General features: G+C 41.7%; 1 protein-coding gene across 18 annotated transcripts in view; it reads left to right on the top strand.

Moving 5' to 3' along the window:
* CELF2 (CUGBP Elav-like family member 2) overlaps positions 1 to 25531 on the top strand; it is a 701166-nt gene extending 675635 nt beyond the window's left edge. For 13 of the 18 annotated variants that reach the window (XM_084628178.1, XM_084628174.1, XM_084628177.1 and 10 more), the window contains 5 exons: positions 3650 to 3781; positions 11773 to 11952; positions 15041 to 15184; positions 17331 to 17502; positions 18840 to 25531. In XM_084628178.1, the coding sequence (XP_084484304.1) occupies positions 3650 to 3781; positions 11773 to 11952; positions 15041 to 15184; positions 17331 to 17458 (584 nt within the window). In that variant the 3' untranslated portion in view covers positions 17459 to 17502; positions 18840 to 25531. The remainder of the gene's footprint in view (positions 1 to 3649; positions 3782 to 11772; positions 11953 to 15040; positions 15185 to 17330; positions 17503 to 18839) is intronic. The other 5 variants (XM_084628169.1, XM_084628173.1, XM_084628165.1 and 2 more) reach the window with 1 other exon arrangement.
* The last annotated feature ends 1539 nt before the right edge of the window (positions 25532 to 27070 follow it).

Raw genomic sequence — 27070 nt, 5'->3', positions numbered from 1 at the left:
CAGCCCTTTAAAAAATATGAAAAAATTCAGTCATAGTCTGAGGGCAGCCCTATTCTCCTACCATTAGTTCACAATCACCCAATATTCACCTGGCTAGAACACAAGCTGCTTCTTTGTTCCTCGAGAGTTTTGCTGGTTTCCCAAATGAATGGCACAGTATTCTAACTTTACCACAAACTGTGTGATTTTTTTTCTGTGTATTCATCATACGTTACATTTCTAAAGCAAGGTCATTTCAACTGAAGGAAAAGAGGGAAGAGACAGGATAAGCTCCTGTAATCCTTAGCTTGAGACCAATTTCAGTGTACTCCACAGGTAGGAGAAATCAGAGTTGAGATAACAGGCTTCTATACGTAAAGCTTCCATGGTATTTTACCTTTTCCTTTATTACATTTTTGTGTTCTGTAAGTAATACAATGTTTCATTTACCGGTGGTGTCGAGCGTGTTGCAGAAATTTTTTCAGCTATTTTTTTTACCTATGGTACTTATGCGGCCCCTGTTGCCATAGTATCTCACACTCTTTAGTATATTTAGCCCCACAACACTCTGTTGAAGTCCACAAATTCTCTAAGCTCCATTTTACAGCTGGGGAGCTGGGATGCAGAGACTGAGTTGCCCCAGGCTCACACAGGAAGTCTGTGGCAGAGCAGGGAATTGAATCTGGGTTTCCCAGGTCCCAACCTAGTGCCCGGACCACTGGGCTGTCCTCCTTCCTGCTCTTTACTCCATACTCAAATTATATTGTGTGCATGTAAAATCTTTAATCCTACGCCCCTCAAAGTAGCAGTCGGCAAAACAGGAAAGACCCTCAAGTGTATCTGACATGTCTCATGGCTAATTCCTCCCATCAGGTTTGCAGTGCAGATCATTGCAAGGCAGTAAAAATAATTGCAACATGAGACCACTGATTTCTGGGCTGCTTCGGTGCCCTCTATCGCATTTTTATAATAGTTCTGAGTCACCTGAATATTCAGTCAAACTAGGATAATGTGAACTCTAAATTCAAATTAATGAGAAAATCTGAGGAGCATGATCAGTGTTGACTGATAGAATACCGAAACTTGAACCCAAGAACACGCACTTAAATTTGGCCCCAGAGTTTGGTCAGTCACTGACCATCTATTTGAGTTGTGTAGATCTGACACCAGTCACCAGAATGGAAGAGAAGGATTTGGACTGCCTTCCTCATTCACAAGGATGTGTTAGCAACCCATCTGCTCATTAATCTCTCACACATGGGGAGTTTTAATCTTAAATTTTATGATTTGAGGTTCATATCTAATTTTGTTCTTAATAAAACGAATTGCTGATGTAACATGCAGCTGCCCACCGGATAGCATTAGCCACAGGGAGCTTATTACACCACTCATTTAGCCACTGTACAGACTCCTTATTTGCTTCTGGATACAATTAGACTTCAGCCTACAAGGCTTTACGTACCTTGGATCCTGGCTGACTGAGAAATCAGTGGTCTCCACTACACACACACACACAAGACAGCAGGGTTTAAGACAGAGGTGGGCAAACTGTCCTGCCCAGCCCCTGAGCTCCTGTCCTGGGAGGCTGTCCCACCTCCCCTACAGCCACGCCGCCATGCGGCGCAATGCTCTGGGCAGCGGGGCTTCAGAGCCTGGCCTGACCCGGTGCTCTGTGCTGCGTGGCGAGGCTGCCTTTCCTGGTACAGCTGCGCCGCCAGCCACCGGAGCTCCAGGCAGCAAGGTAAGGGGGTAGGGAGCAGGGGATGGGGGGTTGGATAGAGGGCAGGGGAGTTTGGGGGGTGGTCAGGGGTGTGGATAGGGGTTGGGGCTGTCAGAGGGTGGGGAACAGGGGTTGAATGGAGACAGGGGTCCCGGGGGGGCAGTCAGGAAGGAGAGGAGGGATTGAATGAGGTGGTGGGGGGCAGTTAGGGGCAGGGGCAGTTAGGGGCGAGGGGTCTGGGGTGGTTGAATGGGGCAGGGGTTCCGGGGGGGCAGTCAGGAAGGAGAGAGGGGGGTTGAATGAAGTGGTGGGCAGTTAGGGGCGGGGGGCAGTTAGGGGCGAAGGGTCCAGGGGTGGTTGGATGCAGCAGGGGTCCGGGGGGGGGCAGTCAGGAAGGAGGGGAAGGATTGGATGGGGCGGTGGGGGGGAGTTAGGGGTGGGGGGTCCAGGGAACTGAGAGCAGGGGGGCTTGGATGGGGCAGGAGTCCTAGGGGGGGCCATCAGGGGGCAAGAAGCAGGACGGTCGGATATGGGGTGGGTGTCAGGCCATGCCTGGCTGTTTGGGGAGGCACAGCCTCCCCTTAACTGGCCCTCCAAACAATTTCAGAAACCCAATGCAGCCCTCAGGCCAAAAAGTTTGCCCGCCCCTGGTTTAAGATCAGTGAGGGCTCTCAAGCTAACAGCATCTGCATTGCAAAGGCCAGAAGGCTTGTTGACTCTTCAAATTTGTTGACCTTTAGATCAGGGTGCAAGGAAGTTTAAGGGTGTCTTGGAGTTGTGGAGAGCTAGGTAGATAGATAGGTATGACTTTGTTTAAAGTGGGGAGGAATTGCACTTTATTTGGACTCCGTTAAATATTTATTTTATTTGGACTCTCCTACTCCTTCTTTGATAAAATTGTCTTCCACTCTCTTTGTTGCATCCTATCAGCCTAGAAACTTTAACTTCTTGGGTATTCACTGCCCAGCTGGGCGCCTCTGATGGAAGAGACGGCCCCAGAAAGGATGAAGAGGATTAGGGACAGAAAGCATTCGTGTCTATTTCACCGCAGCACAACTAAAATGTTCAATTTAAAATAAGATGTTGCCATTTCAGATAACGCTGCTATAGAGGAAAGATGGTCTTGCTATGGATGCACTATACTGGGACTAAGGAGATATGGCTCTAAATCCTACGGCTGCCACAGATTCTATGTGTAGCCTTGAACATCTCCCTTAATCTTTCTGTGCCTCAGTTCCCCTTCTGAAATGGCAATGATAATACTTCCTTCCCTCAAAGGGGATAAATACATTTCATATTTGTAGTGTGCTTGGATACTGTGCTGATGTGGGGCCACAGAAGTACCTACCTAGAAACTACAGTGGAAGCCAACAGAAAAATGAATTGCATTTGGTATTTTGTTAGTTATTTTTTTAAAATTTTATATTTCAGTGCTTTATATTCCATTTATATGATGCCCTAAAGATACAATGCCATGATGGTATCTCACTTAGGACAGAACAATTCAGGTTTTGCTTGAGCCCAGAACAGGAACTGGCCAAATCTCAGATATCAATACCAAGCCCTATGAGTAACATATGGTTGCTTAACAACCATGTTAAGAAGGGGCAGGCTCTCTGGCACGTTGATCAGCTCTTAGTGCTTTATTGATACACTTTTGAGAATGTGAGAGATGTTTTTTAACTGTTCACAGATTTAGTGTTTCTGCAAAGAAAGCCAAATTACTTAAATTTCACTATCAAATCCACATCGCTAAAAAATTCAGCCGTGCTTTCCATCAGCAGCCAATACAGGAACTTACTGAGAAAGGTTTCAGTGTTGGTCTGATTCCTTACATTTTTGCAAGGAGGCCAGTTATTAAGATTAGAATCGGTGCATGATGTTTTGTGACTGATACGTTTCAAGTTCTGTTTACTTTAATTAATATTGCCCTACTCTCTCCCCTTTTAGTGGCTGCGTCAACTGCTAATTCCACGGCTGGTGCGGCCATGAATTCTTTGACTTCTCTGGGTACTCTCCAAGGATTGGCTGGAGCCACTGTTGGACTGAATAATATTAATGCACTAGCAGGTACCGTAAACAGTGAGTATTTATTGCTGTGGTGGACAGCCTTCCCCAGTAATCACTGTAGGAAAAATATCAATTATAAACAGATTGTTACTTTTAACAAATATGCAAAACAGCGGGTAAAGCTGATCAACTTCCATTCTTTGCATATACCTGTATATATAGGGCCCTACCAAATTCATGGCCATGGAAAAACACGTTGCAGACCGTGAAATCTGGTCTCACCCCATGAAATCTGGTCTTTTGTGTGCTTTTACCCTATACTATATAGATTTCATGGGGGGAGACCAGCATTTCTCAAATTGGGGTCCTGACTGAAAAGGGAGTTGCAGCGGGGCCGCAAGGTTATTTTAGGGGGGTCGTAGTATGGCCACTCTCACTTCTGCACTGCTGCCTTCAGAGCTGGGTGCCTGGAGAGCGGGGGCTGTTGGCCGGGCGCCCAACTCTGAAGGCAGCCGCAGCAGCACAGAAGTCAGGGTGGCAATGCCGTACCCTGCCCCCTTACTCCTGCGCTGCTGCTGGCGGCGACTCTGCCTTCAGAGCTGGGCTCCCAACCAGCTGCTCTCCAGCTGCCCAACTCTGAAGGCAGCTCTGCCGCCTGCAGCAGCGCAGAAGTAAGGATAGCAGCACCGCAACCCCCCCCCCACACATAACTCCTTTTTGGGTCAGGACCCCTACAATTACAACACTGTGACATTTCAGATTAAAATATCTGAAATCATGAAAATTACTATTTTTAAAATCCTATGCTCATTAAATGGACCAAAATGGATCATGAATTTGGTAGGGCCCTACATATATACAGTCCTTTAGCCTTAAGATTTCACTAATCTTGCCCTCCAAGGTGGATTCTGTTGAGTTCCTGGGGGGGAAAAAAAGACTCCTTTTTTTGCAGGACATGTGGAATTTTAGGACCTGTGCTAGATAGTCAGAATGGATTCTGGAGATTGGTTTTGGTTACACGAAAGGCTCCTTTTGATTTCAGAAACCAAAAACATAAACCCGTGAAAACAGGTACAGCACCTCAGCACAAGATATAATTCAGGAATTAGTTTATTAACAAACATGCATTTGCTGTAACTTTTCTATTAGTTATAGAGTCAGAATAGGACACCTTCTTTGACCAGGGAGCTGCATATTTGCTTAAAAATTAAAACCAATTTCTTGGTTTTAAATTTGCAAGTATGTGAGGATGGCTCAGTCATCTGTAGTACTAGAGCATGTAAATTTCTCCCATGTGGTGTAAAACAAGCACTGACATTTCCAGCTAAAAAGAAGATGTCAGTCGTTAATCAGAACCTTCATCCTCATTATCAACCACAGTAGCCAATCACAATCAAGCTTCTTCTGCAGAACAACAATCCCTTCTGCACTGTTTCTGTTACAATGACTTCACTTTTGCCTTCATTGGAAGAGATTCATCTGGCTGCATCTTCCCCCCCACCCCCCGCCTAGTTTTTTTTAGCTGCTGCTGTTCCTTGCATCTAGCCTACAATGCAAGGAATCTATTTGGTCACCACCAGTCTCTAATTCATTAGCCATCATAATGTACCCACAGGAATGGATGTCCTCCTCAGTATCACTTGCTCACTCTGATGCTCTGCATGATGTCCTTTTTGTCACTGTTATCTAGCTGCTCATCAGTCATTTTATTACTTGAGCTCTGATTGTCATTGATGGGAGGCAGGGGTGGAGAGGGTTAATTGATGTCTGTGAAATTGTGGTGAGCGCTTGCATGGGGCCTTGTGTAGGACAGGTCTTGCTTCTGGCAAGGACAAAAATGCTAGAAAACCAAACAAAAAAACCTTCCCAGTAAATGTGTTTCAAGGGCAGTTTAGCAAAACTAAGCAAATCCAGAACTGCCCCTTGTCAGAATTTGAAGCAACATATGCTTTTTGTTTCTATCAAACCGAGCCATTGAAAATGGCACTCATGACAGATCTGGTCTCATTAATATTAGACATTGTTAATATCATTAATGTTCTTATCCTTGGTACATACTGAATGTATTTTGTGGGGCATATAAGCTTACAGCATCAAGGGTAGAGTGTTGCATGCCACCTCTTTTCACATGTACTCAGAACCCAAGCAAACTGGCACACTCGAAAAGATAACATTCCTTCACCAAGACTGATCCACAGTAAGCCCCCTATGTGGTTTCACCTCTTGACAGCATGTGGGAATCATACCATCACGCATTTAGCAATACTTGCTAGATTATGGATGATGGCTTTAGATTTTCCTAACAGGTATTTTCAAATGACATGAATGCAAATCCTATTTGCATGTGACATGTGAAGTATTATTGGTGAGTACACAACCAAGGACCAAATTTGATTCCCATGGATTTATACGAGGGTGGATTTGGTTCAAAATCTCGTTATTTGTGAATGTTTCCACAGATTGCATGGAGAGTGTTTGCACATGGAATATCTGTCTCTGTGTGTGTGTGTCTATATCTATAGATAGATTAGATATATAGATAGATATAGATATATATACACACACACATACAGATATTCCATGTGCAAATATATATATGTATGTTTGTGTGTGTGTGTTTGAAAGAAACGTTTTGCAGTGAGATTCAGAGAGGGCACTGCTTTCTCATATGCTGTGATGTGAGTGACACCTCTTTCTCTCTTGAGAAATACTATGACACTGATTATCAGCCTCTGGTACTTGTGGCACTAATGGTAGTTAACTCTTTTGATACTGTAACTAGAGGCATCCCCTATCTGTATTGACAATATGCTGCTTCCAGGCCCAGGTATGCTCCCACTAACCCATCTCCCATTCAGTTGTTTCCACTCTAACCTGTCATGGAGCATGTAGTCATGAAAATTTGGTTTGGAACCCTCTGTGTCCCATGTCAGGGCTAGACCATGAGCAATTTAATGGGATATAGAATCACTGGCCGGTAAAACCAAGCTCTCAGTCGCGTGAAATGGTATAATTGCCCATAAAAGCTGGAAACCAATGATACGTGCTTGTGGAATTGATGCTAGCCTTCTAAAGCACAAGTGGAGCTAGGTACAAGCCATGAATGAGTTAGAAAAGGGCACTGAAGACAAATGCAGATTTGATCATGTGTTTACACAAATGGTTGAGATTATAGTAGCTGAAAGGAAACAGGTTTGAGAAGTGGACTCTGATGTGGCCAATGGTAAGAGGCAATCCTTTAGGAAGTACAGCCAGCCACAACCTATCCCTAAGTGACTTTCTTTCAATTAAAAATTTCTCTCTTGGGAACAGGAAGATTCAGCAACTAGGAAGACCCCAAAATCTTTGGATAACTAAAAAGCCAGTTCACGGAGACTGGGCGGCACAGTGGGATAATGTGTTAGACCAGGGGTGGGCAAACTTTTTGGCCAGAGGGCCACATGGGGTACGAAACTGTATGGAGGGCCGGGTAGGGAAGGCTGTGCCCCCCCAAACAGCCTGGCCCCTGCCCCCTATTTGCCCCCTCCCACTTCCCGCCCCGACTGTCCCCCTCAGAAGCCCCGACCCATCCAACCCCCTGGCTCCTTGTCCTCTGACTGCCCCCTCCTGGGACCCCCCTACCCCAAACTGCCCCCCCCGGACCCCACCCCTTGTCCAACCCCCGCCGCTCCCTCTCCCCTGACTGCCCCAACCTATCTACACCCCCGCCCTCTGACAGGCCCCCCAGGACTCCCACGCCCTATCCAACCCCTCCTGTTCCCCGACCCCTGGCCAGCCCAGAACCTCCGCCCCATCCAACTGTCCCCTGACTGCCCCGTGGGACCTCCCCTGCCCCAACCGCTCCCTGTCCCCTGACTGCCCCTACCCAACTGTTGCACCACTGCATGCGCCATCACCACCACCCCCTTACTATGCCGCTCAGAGCGGCAGGAGCTCGCAGCCCCACTGCCCGCACGGAGGCATGGCTGCGTGGGAGTGGGGACAGTGGGGGAGGGACCGGCGGTAGCCTCCCGGGCCAGGAGCTCAGGGGCCGGGCAGGACGGTCCCGCGGGCCATAGTTTGCCCACCTCTGTGTTAGACTGTGGCCTCTGGAGAAGCAAATTCAAATAAAGTTATTAATGAAAAGAAATCTGATGTGTAATAATGAAATCACTAATGCGAGAAGGGGGAAAAGATGGTCTTATGATTAAGAATGTGAATCAGGAGATCTGAAAACTATTCCTGGCTCTGACACAGACGTTTCATGTGATCCTGGGCAAAGTCATTTATCCTTTTGGTCTCTGTTTCCTCATCTGTAAAACAGGGAAAATGGCATTGATCTACTTCACAGGGACAGAGAGAAACTTGAACTTAAGAATGTTTGTAAAGCTCTTTGAGATTCTTTGGCAGAGGGCAGTGGAACTGCTAAGTATTATCATCTATTATTTTTATTCATCACTTTGGACAATTCAAGACAGCTCATTAGAAACCCAAGGATAGAATAATTATTTTATAGAGTGCAGAACAAGCGGAGGTGCATTGGTAGAGCTACGTGGTGATGTTTACACTTTGCCTCTCCATACTCCGCTTAACTCAAGCCAGTGCTATTAGGCCCTAGGACATTTCATAAAAACCATGGAAGAGCAGAGTAAATAATACCAAGGATCAGAGGCCTTTCTATAGGTCTGTTTTACTCAAGGTGGAAATAAATTTAGCCATGTCTATCATAGTGATGGTAGCAGTGTCCTTCCCAGTAGCAGTGCTGTCAAACAGGGCTTTCGGTTTAATGATCCGAAATAGCCTATTGGTAGAGTCTATAGGCTCACATGAAGAGGACTTGCCCAGAGCAGAGTTTGGTAACATAGAAAGTGTTTTGCTAATGGGCTGATGACTCAGAAGATAACTTGTTATCTTAATTGTTTCTGTATCACCAAGTTATTTCAACACTATACAAAAAGCGCCAGAGACAAGAAGTGGTTTATCAGGGTCATTTAATTCAACCAATGTTGCAAAAACAAACACACACACACACAAGCAATGGCAGAAAACAATATTCAGATCTCTTAGTAAGGTTGCAGTTAGATTTCAATACCAAACTGTAACAGGGTTCACATTGCACCCCTGGGTATTCGGCCCCTGGGCCCTTCTCTTCAATGAGTCAGGGACACTTCAGTTTGGTGCAACACCCGAGCTCTTTATTCTCAAAAGGTTTCCCACCACCAGTTCCCAACTATATACAGGCTTCACAGCTACTTTGCCTACCACAGGCTTGACCAGCAGCAGACTAGAGGCTCCCACTTTTCTGTGCCTGACCTTTCTCTTTCCTTCTCCCTCTTCTCTGGCTTCCTCCCAGCCTTTATAGCTCTGGGCTAATAAGACTGGCAGGTGCGGCCAGTTACCAGACAGGCACAGGGCTATTCACCCAGCCCCAGTCCATTCTCCTTGATTGAGGCTCGAGTGGTAGGAGCTGATTAAGGGCTTGTCAACCAGCACCCTGCCACACACCTTCCCCCTTAAGCGACTGCTGGGGGTACCTGGTCCGGCCCCTTCTCCCCCTGCCTGTAAGGTTATTTCAGGGAAGCCCCCTGCCTCCCACTGGGTGATTTCCCCGGGGTCCTCCTCACGGAGGTTTGTCCATCTTCCACCCACAGAAGGTACACTAGGTAGGGGGTGGACTGCCCCACAGTTCTGCTGCTACCCACTAGGGGGTGGACTGCCCCACAGTTCTGCTGCTACCCACAGGTCCTGAGACCAAAAGGTCCTCCGGCCAGGGCCTCAGATTTGGTTACCCGGCCCTGGGGGGTCCGGATCTCCCTGCCTGGGGGGGGTCTACTTTTGGGCCTTTCCTGGGGCCCTCCCACTCTATTCCTCGGTCCCCTTCCCTGGGTGTTCCATACTAGGGCATTCCTTCAGCCCCTCGCCCTCTACTCCTCTCCCGCTTCCATTCTGGCTCTGTCATCTAGGGTTTGTTTCTCATTTTCCCTGGGGACCTGGGCCCTCCCCCTCAGTGGGGTCTACTAGCATACAGGTTTCCATTCCCTTCTTTAGGGTCCCTCCCCTCTTCCTGCCAATGGGTCCCCTCCCACAGCCTCCTTTCCCTTTTGGGAAGGGACCCCAGTCGGGCCCCAGTACCACAGGGTATGGTAACCCCTCTACAATCCCAACCCATTGCCAGGCAAACCTGCCCCCTACTTCCAGGGGAACCTGGGCCACAGGGCAGGGCTTCAAATCCCCACGGATGCATTCCAGTTTCATCCTTGCCCCAAGGATAAACCAGTGTGGCTTCTCCAGCCCCCTCTGAATGAGGGAGCAGGCTGAGGCTGTGTCCAGCAAGCCCCTCTGGGGCTTCCTCCCCACTCGCATAGGGATGGTGGCCAGTCCTGGCTTCAAATCCCCGGACAAGCTCCCACGTGTAACAGGGTTTGCTCAGCAGTCTCTGAAAGTCAGGCCCATTGAAATTCCCTCAAGTTAGGCACCCATAAATTCAGGCACACAAGTTCACTAGTCACTTTTGAAAATCTGGCCTGATTTTCAATTTTGCTGAGTCCCTGCAGCTCCCATTGCCTTTGGTTGGAGGTATGGGTCATCAGCTCTTCTGAAAATCAAGCCCTTAGTTCTTTTAATCATTTTACTGCTCTTCTCTAAATTTGTTCCAGTCTGCTGCCCTTTCCAGTACTGCAGGGCCCATATCTAAATATAGGGAGAAAATTCACTTTTATTCCATGAATTGCTGTAAAAATTAATATTAAAACTTTTCGCTGTAGTACTTTAAGGGTAGGTCTTCACTACCCGCTGGATTGGCGGGTAGCAATCAATATATTGGGGGTCGATTTATCGCTTCTAGTCTAGACGCGATAAATAGATCCCTGAGCGCTCTCCTGTCAACTCCGGAACTCCAGCGCCGCGAGAGACGCAAGCGGAGTCAACGGGGGAGCGGCGGTAGTCGACTCACCGATGTGAAGACGCTGCGGTAAATCGATCTAGGTACGTCAACTTCAGCTACGCTATTCTCGTAGCTGAAGTAGCGTACCTCACTTCCCCTCCCTCCCTCCCCCTCCAGTGTAGAGCAGGGCTCTGATACATGTGCCTCATTTAACAACTATAATAGGAAAAAGAAGTGGCATAGACGGCTGCACCACAAGAAGTTTTTGCTGTCAGCCATCAATTCATAGATATAAAACTCTCATCACAGACAGTGCCATATAAATGGGTTGGGTGTGCCATTTATCCATAGCTTAGACTCCTCGCCCTGAATGTCTCCCCTGGCAGTCATCCCAGTTAAGTTGTTATGCTGTTTTTCAGGGTGCAGGCCAGTGTTTATAAAGTGATTTTACTGCCAATAAGAAGCGAGGGAATGACAACACTAGAGAACAAAGATTTCTCTTTATGAGCAGGACAGGCACAGCTTAGGCTGCAGCACTGCTAGCTACCCTACGCCACACCGCAAGTGCTTCCCAGCCCTGATCAGGAGATACCAGGAGTGAGAGGCTAGTCATGCCTTCATGCCCATTCAGTTATCTTGCCCATGTTCTGCATTGCACATAAGGGTGCCAATTGTAGTGGTGGTGGTTTTGGAATGTGCGTAACTGAGATTGGTGGCCTGTGTAAAATTAATTGGCAAACTTCATTCATATGATAGTAATTTCCGGTCACTATTGACCCAGTCTGGATTTGAACTGTGTCCCATTGAAGAACTCTGCCCCATTGCCAATCCCACAAGGTATCCACCCTTGATCAAGTGGATTCCTTCCTACAGTCTTTGGATAGCCTCGAGATCACGGAGCCCAATATGTGCGTCTTGGGGCACGTGGAAGAACAGGATTTCAGAAGCACGGCGTGACAGTACTTGCCAGTAGCAGATTGCATGTGAATAGATTTGGTCGTCAAACCATTGCGCTGAAGTGATCTTTACTGAAGTTGTGTTTCGTTGTTTTCAGTTCCATTTGGTGAAGTGCTGGCTTGCATGCACTGCCGTCATTGTCGGTGTCATATAATGCCAACTACTTTTGGAAAGCACTAATGAACAAGTGCAATTTCTTTTCTCTATTGTTGGGTTTTTTGTAAAGTTGCTCAAATGCTCTCAGGTATGGCGGCCCTGAACGGAGGACTTGGCGCAACAGGCTTGACGAACGGTACAGCAGGCACAATGGACGCCCTCACCCAGGCCTACTCAGGAATTCAGCAGTATGCTGCAGCAGCACTGCCAACATTGTACAGTCAGAGTTTGCTACAGCAACAAAGTGCTGCGGGCAGCCAGAAAGAAGGTAAGCAGCACCTGCTGGGGCCGCAAAGCACGCATCTCCAGCCACAGTATCAAATCTTACGATAAGCTAAATTCAGCCTTTCTACATTGGTTGGGTTTGGCTTATTTCTTCATAGATGCTTTCTGAGGAAACATGATGAGCCTAACCACTGATTTTTAACCTTTTCTTCTTTCCTGTTCAGTGTTGTTTTTGTTTTATCCTTTAATTTAATTTTTGCCATCTATCCTTCAAGGTGTATTTTACCACCCATCGTTTGTTAATGTAAAAGTACTCATCGGCTGCTGCTCACAAAAGACACTGCTAATGAAAACCATCCTAAAAGCACTTTTTAAAATTATATATATATATTTGTTGTTGTTGTTGGGAGGTGGGTGAGGGAGGAAGTGTCGTGTGGGTAACTCTCCCCTTCCCTCTCCTCCTTGTGGTTTCTATGTATGCTATGATCATCTAGCTGCTATTAGATTTTAGTTTTCAGGTTAATGACGAGATCCGTCATTACATCGAGTGGTTCTTTGTTTAATTGTGGGTCTTGAGGGGAAGTAAGTAAGTGATTGATTGCCCCTCTTTCTGTGCCAACAGAGCAAAATAAACCTCAGGAAGTTAACACTAAGAATAAATTAATAGTCATCACAAAATGTTTAACGAAATGAGAATAGCCTCTCTCTCTTTTCTCCCCTGCAGCCTTCTTGGGGTTTTGTTTTTAATTCCCACCCCCTTAACTTTCAGCTAATTTTAGAAAATAGAAAAGTTTTGTATGCCTTCTAAAAAAGAGTCTTCATTGTGTTTACTGTTCTTGCTAGAGGTACACTGAAACAAGGGCTAATGCATGGCATCAAAAGAAGTTTTTTATCCTCTTTTAAAATAGTCTCTTGAATCATTATGGAACATGGTGTCTCTTAGGCAGACAATGTTGAAACCCTCAAAGCTAGGGATTTAATAGGGACACTGTCAAGTTAAAATAAATATGTGTTTTGTAATTTTCTTACCATTTTTACCATTAACAATTTAGATTATTGAAATTGCAAGAATTTTTTTAAATTCATTTCTTTTTCTCACTATTTTAGTTCCCTGGCTTTGATTGTTTTTTGGTTTTGATTTGCATTTCATTCAGTTTGGACAATGAAAATGGATTGGATAAAACCATAAACAGAAGCTGTTTCTCTGTTGTGACTATAATGTAGTCTAGCTTTATAATGACCAAATAATGTAGGGCTAGCTTTTTTATTTTATTTTTTTTAATTATCGTCATTGTTTTTCAGTTCACAAAAGCATTTTTATCAATAGTAAGTTTTATCATTCCCCATGTGACAATGTCCCTTATAAAGTAAAGGCCTTTGTCATCTTGCTGTCTTTTCCAGTGGGGGACTGTTAAGGTGAGCAAGTTTTGTTATTAAATTCTGCTGGCTGTGTTTGTGTTTCAACATATGACTTCTGTTGGAATGGCTAGGAGTCTGGAATATTTAAAGGAGGATAACCAGCTACCAGAAGAAAATATTGCATTAAATGTTAAATGAAAGGGGGGTGAATTGTTTTATGCATCCTGCTATCAATCTATGTAAAACCAGTTTTGCTCAGTGATTAAGAAAGTTCATTTTGTTGAGAGGACTTTTTTTTTTTTTTGGTAAGAAGAAACTTCATTTGATTTCTCTTCCATATTGCCAGGTGATTTTTTTTTCCATTTCATTTTATGAAATCCTTTTTTTTTTCACCCTGTTGTTTTGTTGTTGTTTTTTTTGTTTTGTTTTTTGTTCCAACCCATGCACCCCCCTGTCTAGGGCAAATATTGCAGCCCCTCCCCTCAGGCTGTGAGAGGGCAGGCAGTCTGATTCCTCTATTCTGAACACCAGTGCGGCTCCATGAATCTGCTGCAGAAGGTACTCCATAAGTGTCTGGCCTGCACTTTCCTCTCCTCCCCTAGACAGTAATCAAGCGCAGCACATCTAAGACACATCTCGTCTCCACTCAAGCCAGGGAATATCTATTTAGTCTGCTCCAGAACCTGCCTGCACCAGAATTGTGTGGCGTCTTAGAATCCCAGTAATGCACTATGGCTGGGAAGGCCACATGTCCAAGTTCACACTGGAAAGTCTTTTCTTAGTCTCTTATTTTTATTTCCAGATTATTACGGTAATAGGGAAGCAGAGTTGATGATGAGAAGCTTCTGACTAGAGCTCGGTGAAAAAAATCAATTTTATTTCTGTGGACAGGCTTTCAAAAACCAATACAAAACTCAGTTTGAAAGAGAAAAAAAATGCCAGTTAAAAACGAAGTGGATATTTTCATATGAAATTTCACAGAACTCAAAAAAAGATTTTCCCAAACACTTCCATTTCAAGGAAAAATCATTTTTGTTGTTGTTGGGGGGAAAAAAATCAGTTAAAAATCTTGGCCAGCTCTTCTTTTGACAGAGTTCCCTGCCAGGTGGTGAGGGCTTTCCAATCGGATTCTTTGTTGTTAAAACAACACATGTACTGTGAATAATGACTAGAGGTTTTATTATGAGCATTCCTTTTGTTTTCTTTTTTTTTGTCCCTCAGTTACTTGCAAAGAAAATCAGCCAGCTCAGTTTGTAAGTCAAAGTGAGGTTTGTTTTACTTCCCTTGCCCCCAATTGCCTGCCCTGCAGACTTAAACCTGGGATCTTTAGAACTGAGCTGGGCTCTATCTCTTAGGCTAATAATATCTCTAGTTTAGCTGACAAAACGGTTGAAATGTGTGAGGCAGCATAGAAATCAACTCGATCTTCCATAGCTGGACAGCTTGAAGAGATAGAGAGAGCAGAGAAGGTGCCACTTTCATGCAGTCACTCTTCTAACCATAACCCTACTTTAGGACAAGCTTGGCAGTCTTACATGAGTTTAGGAAGGAGGCTGCAGTTCAAAATCTCTTATAATAGAGATGTCAAGTACAAATCTGTAAAAGAGCCACTGCTATTTTGTCCATTTGCTTTGTTTTTGTTACTTCAAAAAGTCTGAAACTGAACTGTGTTTGCCCATCACCTTCTAAATTACCAAAAAAAGATAGATGAAATAGAACTCTTCTAATCGCTCTTTTCATACTTTTTTTTTGTGGTTTTCCTGTCTCTAAAGGTCCAGAAGGGGCAAACCTCTTTATTTACCACCTCCCCCAGGAGTTTGGAGACCAGGACATTCTGCAGATGTTCATGCCCTTTGGAAATGTTATCTCTGCTAAAGTCTTCATTGATAAACAGACCAATCTGAGCAAGTGCTTTGGTAAGCAACATTTAATCAATTGAAAAGTAAAACTGTACATGGTGAACCTGATCCCAGAGCTATCGCTTGTAATCCTCAAAAGTACAGAAAGATGCCCAGACAAAGCAGTTCAAACTAAAAACTGGATTTGAAAAAAAACTTCCGGTCTGACATCTACTATGGATGTGTCAAATACATGAAACTAATTACACCCTATGTGAGGGAATGCCATTTACTATACAATTAAGCTGCCTTATTATGGATACCTAATTATCCTCTATTGTATAGCTGAACCTCTTTAAAACTCTCTGTGTTTAACCCATTACTTGTACTTCTGGGTTAAGTACAGTACTGTGCAATTAGTGTTTGTATAGCGTACACGTATGTAGCATAGAATATGTTACAGCTAGCTGCTGCCTATATGTGCATATACAAGTATCACAAGTAGGTTCAACTGTACAGGTCGCATCTGCCGTTATGATAGGGCAGGGGATGAAGAGGGGTACAATCAAAGTCCTTGCCCTGAAGAGCCTACAGTCTAAATTTAAGACCCGATAGACAGACACAACAAGGAAAGGCAAAAACGAGAGAGGAGGCCAGATTCCCACAGGCAACATAAAAGAAATGGTTCTTGATGAGGGACTGGCAGGAGGACAGGATAGCAATTTGGCAGACTAGTTTGGGTAAAATGTTCCTTGCCTAGCGGCAGAATGCAGGAATTGTGAAAGTGCATGTGGGAGAAGTGAATAGATGATTGAGCAAGGCTAGCTTCCTTGACCAAATAGAGTGAATGGGGTTGGATCTATTTGATAAGATGCGAGAGTGAATAAACAAGAGGGTCAGAGGTGGGAAGACCCCCTACATGTAAAAGTTTGAATCTGATGTGGTGGAGAAAAGGAGGCCAGTGAAGGGACACAAAGAGGGAGGCAATGATCAGGAAGATGATCTTAGCAGCTGCATTTTGAATGGCTTGAGAGGGAAAACTGAGTGTCAGGAAAGCCAGAGAGGAGGAAATTGAGTAATCAAGACAAGAGATGGGGAGGCTCTGGGTGAGCATTTTATCTGGGTGAACACAAACTGGGTATGATGAAGGGGTTAGCAGAGGAGTGCGGGCGAAAAACCTCAGTGCCAGGGGAGAAGGAAAAGAGGGTGATGAGTAAGAGAGGGATACACACTTTAATCTAATCTAAAATAATTCATTAAGACAATTTCAAGCGGAAATTAAAGGGAGCATGTCAAAGCAGATGCATAATACCAGGCTGCAATGCAGTAATTAGCCAGAGCGGAGTTAGAGTGGTAGTCAGGAGTGCTTTTCAATTAAGAGTGGGAGGCTCAGATATGAAAATGAGTTGGAGCTTCTAGGCTCAGGGAGATTAGAGTGCATTATGAAAAGAGCACTTTTAGTCTCTAGGGGACAAGAAATTTAGAGCAAACCAGCCATACTGAGTACAGGGAGAGAATGCTATCTAAAGGTCAGTGCTGAAGATTGGGAGGAGAAGACCTGGGGTTCTATTCACAGCTCTGCTATTGACCTGTCATTTAACCTCTGTACTTGCCTACCCCATTCCAGGGCCATGACACTTAATTAATTAAGGTATGCAGCATACAGTGGGATCCTGAGATGACAAGTGCTCTAGAAGTGCAAAGTATCATTATTATTAGAGCCATGGGAAACCCATGTTTCATCCTTGCTCTGCCACAGGCATCCTATGTCTCCTTGAACAAAATCACTTAGCCTCTCTGTACCTGGGGACAATAGCACTTCCCTACCTACAGGTGTGTTGTGAGGATAAAGACATTAATGATTGTGAGGCACTCAGACACTGCAGTGATGGGGGACCATCTAAGTACCAGAGAGAGAGATACTGTACTGCCCCTTGTCACACAGCTCATGGACACCACAGCTGTTTGATTGCTGTCCCAGCTGGAGATGGTGAGGTAGCAAAATGCTGAACACTAGCAAGATAAGGGGAGAGTTGGGATGGATTGAGAGGGAAGGAGTGTGAAGCGTAATCAAAGGAGTGAAGGAAAGTACTGAAATGAACGTGTCACTTAAAAGAAAAAGTACTAACAACAAACACTTTTTTTTGTATATTGAGCCAGTCCCCTCTTCTTTTGTTCTAACCTGTAGTTCACTTTCTTTCCCCCTCTGTTCTGTATTTTGTAGGTTTTGTTAGCTATGACAATCCAGTCTCTGCGCAAGCTGCTATCCAGGCTATGAACGGCTTTCAGATTGGCATGAAACGCTTGAAGGTTCAGCTGAAACGCTCCAAAAACGACAGCAAACCTTACTGATCTTAACCCCAGATGCTCACTGCTCTTATTTTAGCTTTCTTAGGGTAAGTCCCATGAGCAAACCTGCCCTTCTGTGGGGGGGAGGGGGAGGGCTAAGGAAGAACATATTGCCAACCTTCACCAAGAGACAATTATTTTTACAGTTATCGCTTCCATTTCCCCACTCACCACAATTAAACTTGGCTGCTGTTTCCAGGCCAAGTAATTACTGAGTTGTGTTACTGTATTTTATTTTGCAACATAATTTATCTCCGTTTTTTTTCTTTACTTTTTTTTTTTAAAGAAACGACATCTTAAGAATTAAAAGCGACAAAAAAAGGGGGGGGTGCAATTTAACTCTGTGAACCCTGGTGCCATTAGCACACTTTGGGGAAATAAAAGCTGTTTTGTATGTATGGACCCAATCTTATCAGGGTGGCACCAGCAGTTTATAGGTTAAACATAATGGTCGTATGCCAGCAGAAGCACTTATTGTGAGACAATGACAACAAAAAGTCTTTCCACTACATTGGTTCGTTTTTGAAAATGGTTTTTTATTTATTTTTTTATTTTTTTTAGGGGTTCAAATCAACATAACATTCTATTAGTCTGATATTACACTGGTCGTCTTTATATTTCACTTTTTTTTTTAAGTTTTCTTGAGTTTTTTGGAAAGGAATAATGTAAAAAAGATTTAGAGATCTGTTTCTAAAGCTACAGGGTTAAAAATAAAAATAAAATAAAATAAAATGAGTGACAATACTTGATGTTTCTTGAGAGATAAATTTAATAATAATAATAAATAAGAAAGCCACAGGCCTGTAAATTTTATTTGTAAAAAGCATTTCTATTTTTATACAAAATTTTTACTGCCTCAGAAATAATGGAAGTTATTTATTGCCTATTGTTAACTTATTGGATACCTAAAGAGCAGCTCTCTATGCTAGCTAGATCCTTTGAAGTAGTCTCTAGAGTAATTGTGCCAAGAATGGGCGCTTTTTCACCGTTGAACCCTACACTCTTTACAGTTCATGCTTTTATCCTCTTGTTTGTACTTGTCTGGTTATTTTGTTCGTAGTTTCCATTTTCTAGTTTAAAGTTCAGTTGTCTGACTTTTTTCTTCCCCCTACCCCTTATGTTACATTTGTTGAAAATGGTTCTTTCTTCTCTCCTCCCCCCAAAGATGAATCCATCTTCTCTAACTCTTTTCAGATGGATTCTTTTGGGGTTTCATTGTGCTGTTGTTGATGAGTATTGTAAGTTAATGCAAATTATGTGAATGGCTCATAGACTCTAATGATGAAAGATTTGCATTAGTTTTCTCCTGCACCCATAAAAGTGATTTTGTTTCTGCTGCATAGATTCTATGTAACTTTTTTCCTCTTCCTTGTTTTTTCCCTAGACATCTCCATGCCCGTTAGTTCATCGTTTGCCTAGCATGTCCCTGTGGCGTCTAAAAAAAAAAAAAAAGTTTCATCGTCCCGTCATTGTTTCTGATGTCTTTCTGACCTCACATCATATTTGGTTCTCCTACTGACCTTTGATCTAGTTTGACCTTTGAAATTTGCATGTGACCTCATCTAGCTATGAATTCTGGGAAGTCAATGTGAAAAAACATTGCTGCATTCATGCAAGACTGAAATTTATTATTAGACAAATTAATAATAGGGTTTAAAACAAAAAAAAACAAAACAAAAAAAAACCTGTGGCAAAAATGTTTTTGCTTGCTTTCTTTTTTTTTTTCTTTCTCTCTTTTTTTTCCTTTTCCAAAAATAAATAAATAAATAAATAACAGACTTGAAAGTATTATACAGGGATTGGCATTCTGCCTGGTCACTGGTGACAATAGCAATATGTGTCCAGAGGCACAGAATGTTGGTTTCTAACAGACTACTTCCAAAACAGTTTGAGGAAAAAAAAACTGTCTGATTTTAAGTCTCTAGAGGTCTGTAATAGTTTTTACATTTTTCAGGCAGTGTAAAGTTTTTTGATAAGGCCATTTTAGGTGGCTCACTTTCTCATTAAAATATATATATAGAACCACTTTTTGTAGATTAGTATAAGAAAATATTTACCCTGTTTTAGGGCAAATGCTACCTATTTGTGTCACCTTTTGCTGAACTGACTCACAGTTAGACAATCCATGGTTTAATGCACATGAAATTACCTATATTTTATACTGTTTCAATGTACAGGAGAAAGGTTACTGTAAACTGTGTTACGTTGGTGCTTCTGTGAATTAAGTTGTGGTTTCATCATGAGTCTTACGGTCTTAAGTGTTCTGTGTTTATAAAAGACAAGTTTAAAATTGGTTTACTTGAACAACAACAACAACAAAAAATGAGTTTAAAAAAAGTTGTTTGCTTAAAAAAAAATTTCATGTGAAAAATTAAAAACTATTCCAGAATAAGTTTGTGTTGGCTTGTGACGCATTGATGTCATTTTTTTATTGTGGACAATTTAGATGTGTTTGTGTTCAGCAAAATGTGATCGGTTTTTCTTTTAAAGAAAAAAAATCAGTGAAAATATAGTGCCAAATTCCAAAGGTACTTTCTTCCTAGAGCTTCAGTGTGTTTCTTGTGTGAAGTAATTTGATAAACATGGGTATTTTATTATGTGTTTTGTATAAATCCCTAATATTTAAAGAAAAAAAAGAGGTTAAAAAGTTTGTTAACTTGCTATCCTGTGGTCTTGTTGCCTGAAATTGTTATTGTTTGTTATTTCTCTTTGATGTTTTTTGTAAAACATTGTATAAGTGCCCATGTTTCACTTTTTTAACCACTCTGCACATCAATGCTGTGAAAGCAAACCTCACAATGTATTTTCTTCATAATGTATGGAAACCTCTAAGGTGAGAAAGTTTTGAACTTTTAACCCTTTCCACCCAGAGCTGTCTTGAGTGTTAATACCTTTTATACATTCACCATTTTGCTGTTTATTTTTATATATATATCTATATATATAAATATATATATATATACTTAGTTTTTTGTGGTTTATTTAATACATGGTTGAAATCAGAAAAATGCACAGGGCAGATCTGAAGGACAAAAAATTATTTTACTGCTGTCTAAATTTCTTCTGTATCTATAACTAAAATTATTTAAAACAGTAATTAACTTGTGGTTTTCCTTTTTAGATTTTGGGTTTTTGTCTTTTCTTAAGAGCTTTTAATATGCTGCTGGAATATGCTATTCAGTATTAATAAAATAAAATAAAAAAACAATTCTTTAATTATCTATTGTGTGAGCCGCTCCCAGATTGGAGTGGTTATTCCACCATTTGAAAACATTGAGGAGAAAAAACAATATTTTTGTAATTAAATAAATGAACTTTTGCTTAAATCAGATGCACTAGATCTTCCGGGGTGAAAATTCAATGTGCACTGCAGTTAAACTACTTTTTATGGATAAAGTTTACATATGCTGTAATGCTTGGTGTTATCTGCCATTATTCATATTGACAATATATGGGCCCAATCCTACAGACACTCACCCAAGTAACTTTACTTGCACCAGTAATCAATGAGAATATGTATGTCACTTAAGTGGTTGTTTGCTGGATTGAGCCCTATGTAAGGAACCTGCAAAAAGATGCTGGTAGCCTTTCCACTGCCTTTTAAATTTGACTGGATTGCATGTCTAGAGCACCAGTGACCAAATTCGGTTCTTTACTACTGGAAAATAGAATCCATTGCCAATTCAATGCATGTGAGCAGCAGTACCTGCTTCTGATAACAAAGTGCCATATCTTCTTCCATTATCTGTTCCTATTTGGTTATATTCAAAGCGAATACAAAAAATTTAAAATTAAAATCAAAAGTGAAGCCCTATATGAACAGCATAAAGACACAGGTGGTGCACTCTGTCTCTCGTCCCCAACTTTGCTTAAATGCTCATTGTTGTAGAAGCCCTGGGATGGAAAGGACTAGCCTCTAGTGATGCAAAAAAGTTTCCTCCTTATAGCACATGCACTTATAACTAAATGATCTATATTATTCTCACATGTTTTTACTACTGCTGAGGCCTTCCTACACCCTTTGAGGGCTATTTTGTACTTCTTGCAGCAATTTTGCTTATTCAAAGTATCATCACACATTATATTATATATATGCACACATATATATATAATATGAGAATATAATTTGATTTTTTTTTACTGTTTCACTAATTCTTCTAATTTTATCCACCATATAAATTTCCAACGGTTTTTCAGATCCCTTCAATGCAGCAGCCCCAGTGCAAACTGCAGGTTTCGAGTCCAGTTAGAATATTAGAGTTAATATCCGAGAACCCCAGCTGCTCTAAACCGGCATAGCTTGATAGACTTCAGAAGACACACACACATCCCCGCCTATGCTTTACACCAGCTGAGGATCTGGCCCAGCATTTTTAGCAGGGAATTTTTTTGTGTTTCCAGGTGACAACTATGGGTCACTGGGGGGAAGTTTGCCTTTATGAATAATAATAATAAAAAGAAAGCTTGTACCTCCTTAGAGACGAATTGTCTACCAGTTCTCCTTCAAAATATTGAAAGGAAAAAAGCTGCAAGGGTGCAAAGGGCCTAATAAGAAAGGAAGAAAAACAAGGGAAATTGCTTTCCAAAATTCTAATCAAAAGAAGAGACTAGTAGTTTTTCAAACAAATTAGCTAATTGCAATGGAATGGCAGTCCTCAAATGACTAACAAGTTCATCTTTCTTTCACCATAGGGGTTATAGTTCCTTGGCTTGTGCTACTCTGAAATCATATTACTGTTTCTGTTTTTATTATCTTAAGTGCTAATTAACAAAAGGAAAAAAATCTGTAGTTTCATTACCTTTTGGATAATGTCATACAAAAAAAACCTATGTATTTGTGTTTTGTTTTGGGTTTGGGGTTTTTTTTTTGTGCTGTGAGAATTGTTGTTTGTAGATTAATAAAACTATTATTTTGTTTAGAATTACAAACTAATTTTTAAGTATTGTCTGAGAAAAGCCAAAGTTAATGCAACTTAGTGGAAACTGTAAGACCATTTGAGTATTGTTTCTGTTTTATTGATGCATTTGGATTTTGTTGTTTGATGGAACTTGAGCCAAAAAAAAAAAAAAAGCAGGCTTTCCTATTTCTACAACTTGATTGTACTTATGCATTTTGTACCAGTGGAACTTTTTATACTGGAGATTAAAAAACAAATGGAATTTTTTGTGGCTTACTCTTGTGGGCCCCCTGACCATGACTGATTTTCGAGTTTGATTTCTGGTTGGTAGAAAGAGAGTTGGTTTTGTTTAGAGAATTAAAAACTTTGGCTTGATATATTTTTTTTTCCTTTTGCTTATATCTAGTGTTTAGAATTTTGTCTTTAAAAAAAACAAGCGGTAAGTTTCACTTTTTATTCTGTATTGTGCAGTTACACAATAAGATAATTAGAATTAGGAGTACTCGGTCACTTTACGTGGATAAATGTATTAGTTACAACTTTAGGGGTTTGCTTTTTTGCTGTTTAGATCAAAGTTTTTTCTGATTCTTCTGTCCTCATTGTGAACATAACCGTGTAGTTGAAACAGTCAGACTTATTTTTGTAATGTATGTTATTGTGTGATGCAGTTTTTTGCTTCTGTCTCCAATATTAAACCATTTTCCTAATACTTGTCTCTCTCTTCGTGTGTTGTATTGTTGGTGGTCATTATGTGTTGGTAATGCATCTACACACCTCACTGTTTCACGTCCCTGTTTTGTTTTTTTTTCCTATTTGTTGTGTACAAAAGATACAGTCGATTCCACCTAAGTGACTATCTGATTGGGGGAGTGAAAGAGGACTTGCACACGTCAGCTGTCTTTGGTTTATTTTACATTTTTCCCCTCCGCTAGTGGGTTTATCACTTTGCTAATCTGAGCAGGAGATCCTTTTAAATGCCTGCCTGCAAAGTCAGTGGCATTTGTTAGTCTTCTGACCACGAAAGCTGACCACATAAACACACGCAAACGGAGAAATCTGAGGCTATGTGAAAAGTTTTTTTGCTCTGCTGTTTCAATCAGTCTGGAAGAAGTGGATTACAGAGATCAATTCAGGTGATTTTTTTTTTTTAAATGGCAGTGCTACTGCTTTGCAGAGGCATCTGAAACATACAAGGAGGATGTAGCCATGGGATTTCTTCCAAACTGTACAGTAATCTGGTGGCATCTGGTGTTCATCAAAGGCTCCTTAAAAACTAATCACAATTTAACTAGAGCTATCACAGACTGAGAAAAATCTACCAGGTGAACAAGCTTGTTATATGTAGTATATGTATAGATATAAAAAAAAATAAAGTAAAACCTTTTTTCCCCAAATGGGCTATTTTTTCGCTGGGTGCTTACAAAGTGGCTCTTTCTCAGCACTGCATATTAAAATGTCAAATCTCCATGCAAAAAAGAGCTATGGTAGCAGGGGGCAGGGGTTGGCTCACAAGAATCCCTCCACTGTCCCTTGGACTGGTGTCCAATAGCATCAGATAAAATCTGCAAAGGAAAATAAATGCTGTCATGGTTCGCAAAGTCTCTCTTCACTCTTTTGTCTGATCACGATATAAAACTTTAAAATTTGGAGAGTAAAATAATCCCACAGGAAGGGGGGAAAGCACTCCCAAGTGTTCTCTGGAACTCAAGCCATATCCCCCAACCCCTTCCCTTTGTCCCACTCTCTCTCTGATGCTCAGGAATCAAAGACCACTTAAAAGTGCTCTTATGAGACCCAAACAACACTCCTCCCTCTTGTATCCTCTTTTCCAGTCTCTCTGATGCTCTGGCTTTGGCTCACACACACAAACTTGCCCTAAACTAACATCCTATTCAGAAGGTCAAGGCGCACTGTTTCCTTAAGGTTTTGGCAGCTATGTTGGCTCCTGTGCTTGGAACAGTTTTGAAATTTTCTGGCTCATGAGTTGGCCTCGTTTTGCTTTTAATTTATTTGTCTTTCTCATTTTTTTTCTTCTGTAAGCATAAAAGACAAGTGGGGTGTGAGTTCTGGAGCCCCAAGCAAGCTGAAGTCATCATCTACAGGCTTCGTTGTCAGAGTTCAAATTTCTAGCAAACACCTCCCAGGCAGCTCTGATTTTAATCTAAAATTACAGGGGCCTGTAAGGGACAATCCTGCACTGGGAGCAGAAGGATGGTCTGGGTGACCTAATAGGTGTTTTACATCTCTTGAGTCTATGGTGCTGATTCTAATAACATTTACAGCAGTGATTTCAATTGAGTAACTCCTGTTTATACCAGAGTGCGATCAGAATTGCAGCCTGTTTTTAAGTCATCTTAGGTGGTTCCTTTGACACTCATCAGTTTGTTGGCAGGGAAGATCAAGTTGAGTTCAAGATCTTTTCTTCCAAACACAATTTCATTATTAAGATCCAATATTATAGTTTACAAAAAAAAAAACAAAAAAAACACCTCACGAGGACAAAAATCTCCAGTTCTTGACGCACAAAAAATCCACCAACAGTGGGGGAAATGAGTTCTGTAAAGCCATGTGGCTGTACAGTTTGTCCTGCTTAAATGCATGCTTTTCATTTCAATTAAGTCAGGCACCTTGCAGTGTTAGCAAAATGTCTCTTTGTTAGCTGTCTGTGTATCACCATGGGAAATTACCAAACTGTCACAAGACTTGCTGATGAAAGAATACCCCGCCAGAGTATGTGTGCCTTTGCCCAGTTTGGTTCTTAGGCTAGGGAAAACAACTGAACCAACAAAATGTACTGTGAATCATTCCTGATAAGTGAATAAAGCATTGTGACCAAGCAATCAGATTATTCACTTATCAGGAATCGACTGTACTGCTAGCTTGCTTGACTGTTTTTGTTCCTCATCTCTGTTGTAGTTTCACTACTTTGCTGTGTCCTGTTTTTCTCTCTCATGCTCTAGCAAAATCACTGGGAGTATCCCTTCGTGTGACCATGAAACATGCTATTGAGTGAAAAAATGATATCGTAACAAAATCTATGCACTTGCTATCAGGAACACAATACTGGATGTGTCTTATATATATTGAACTATAATAGTAATTGATTTCTTAAATAAAGCTGAAGAAAGGATTCTGTTGTCTGTAACATTTTATGAGCATTAAAAGAAAAAAAAGTGTTTCTAGGGTTTGTTTTTTGTTTTATTAAATCTCACTGGGTACACAAAGTTTAAAAATACCTAGGCAAACTGATTGTACAGAATACTTACGCTTCCCTTAGTAATTGAGAGCCTAGAAAAGTAGGTTCCTGGAATCGGGGAAAAGTCATATCCCCACTGAGATTTGCAGCAAAAAAAATCAGAAGTCAGCACTTTCCAGCACTGTTCTCAAGATATGTTTGTTACAGTGTTAAGACTATATCAAAGAAAATAGAACATTGCTCTCAGTTGCTACAGACGTCAGAGAACAGTTACAGAGTAAGATTCCTTCCATACACCTAATAAATCTGTTCTGTTTCTGAATGTGATCTTTTCTTCTTTATAATTCTATAGAATATGCTTAGAATTAAAAAAAAACATATACCAGTAAATAGAAAACATATATGCAATGCTCTACGGGTTGATATGTCCTTTGAAAAAGACATGAAGCTTGATATATATATAGAGAGAGATATATTGCTGTATTCAAGCCTTAAAAAAGCAATAAAAGAAATATTTGATCATCAAAGATGACTCGGGTAAATTTTCAAAGCATTCTGTGAAATTGTAGCTGCGTGACTCGCATGGATTTTAATGGGAGTCTCACAACTAAAACCCTGCAAAATGCTTTGAAAAGTGTATTCGCTAAGGTAGTAGATTTGGCATGAAGACATAAAGTTGAAACAATCCCTCCACTTGGATACCTATATTTATGGAAATGTCTAGACTTGTTCTGATTAGTAAACCTACAACAATCTCAGCCTTTATGCAGGATAAAGCCAGGAGCATGTTAGTCTTAACTGAATTACTCTGTTCATTTTACATCCGCCAGTATCGTTATCAAAATTCCTGGAAATCTAATAGTTTCCACCTAGAAAATGGTCGTAGGTGATTAGCAAACTGAGTTAAGCAGCAACATCCAGCGCCCAGGCCTTTGGGGAAGAGACCATGCGTGAAATCCTGGCCCCGTTGAAGTCAATAGGAGTTGACGTCAATGAGATCAGGACGGCGCCCCATGTCTTTGTGTTTGCACAACACTCAGCAAGATGAGCCTGAGCCTGATGGGGCTTGATGGGGCTTTTTGGGCACTGATGTAATATCAATATTAAATTCCATGCAAATGTTACACAAAGAGAACATTAAAGGTGCATAGTCAAGCAGTCAAAAGTTAAGAAATGCCAGTTTAACGTTTCTCAGGCAACCTTAATTCTGCTCCCTTGTGCCTGTGCATCATGATACAGTCTTTGATTACACGATCACATACTATTTTTCCCACAGGACCTCTGTCTCATTCAGTGCACAGAACAGACCTATTCTGGGGATGAATCAGGGTTGTGTAATGAAGGAGATTGTTACAGGACCCCCTTGCCTCATTTGTAGCAGAAGTTGGAAGGTCTGACCAGAATGAGGCAGGGGACTGCAGGAAGAGCAAGGATAGTCTCATGGTTAAGGCAGTTGAATGCTGCCCTGCAGAATTAGTCTATCCCTGCCTCTGACACAGAGTTCTCGTGTGATGTTGGGCA

Source organism: Lepidochelys olivacea (genome assembly GCF_965140295.1).
Source record: "Lepidochelys olivacea isolate rLepOli2 genome assembly, chromosome: 1".
NCBI lineage: Eukaryota > Metazoa > Chordata > Testudines > Cheloniidae > Lepidochelys > Lepidochelys olivacea.
The sequence above is the reverse complement of the archived record's forward strand: the minus strand, read 5'-3'. Positions and strand labels throughout refer to the sequence as shown.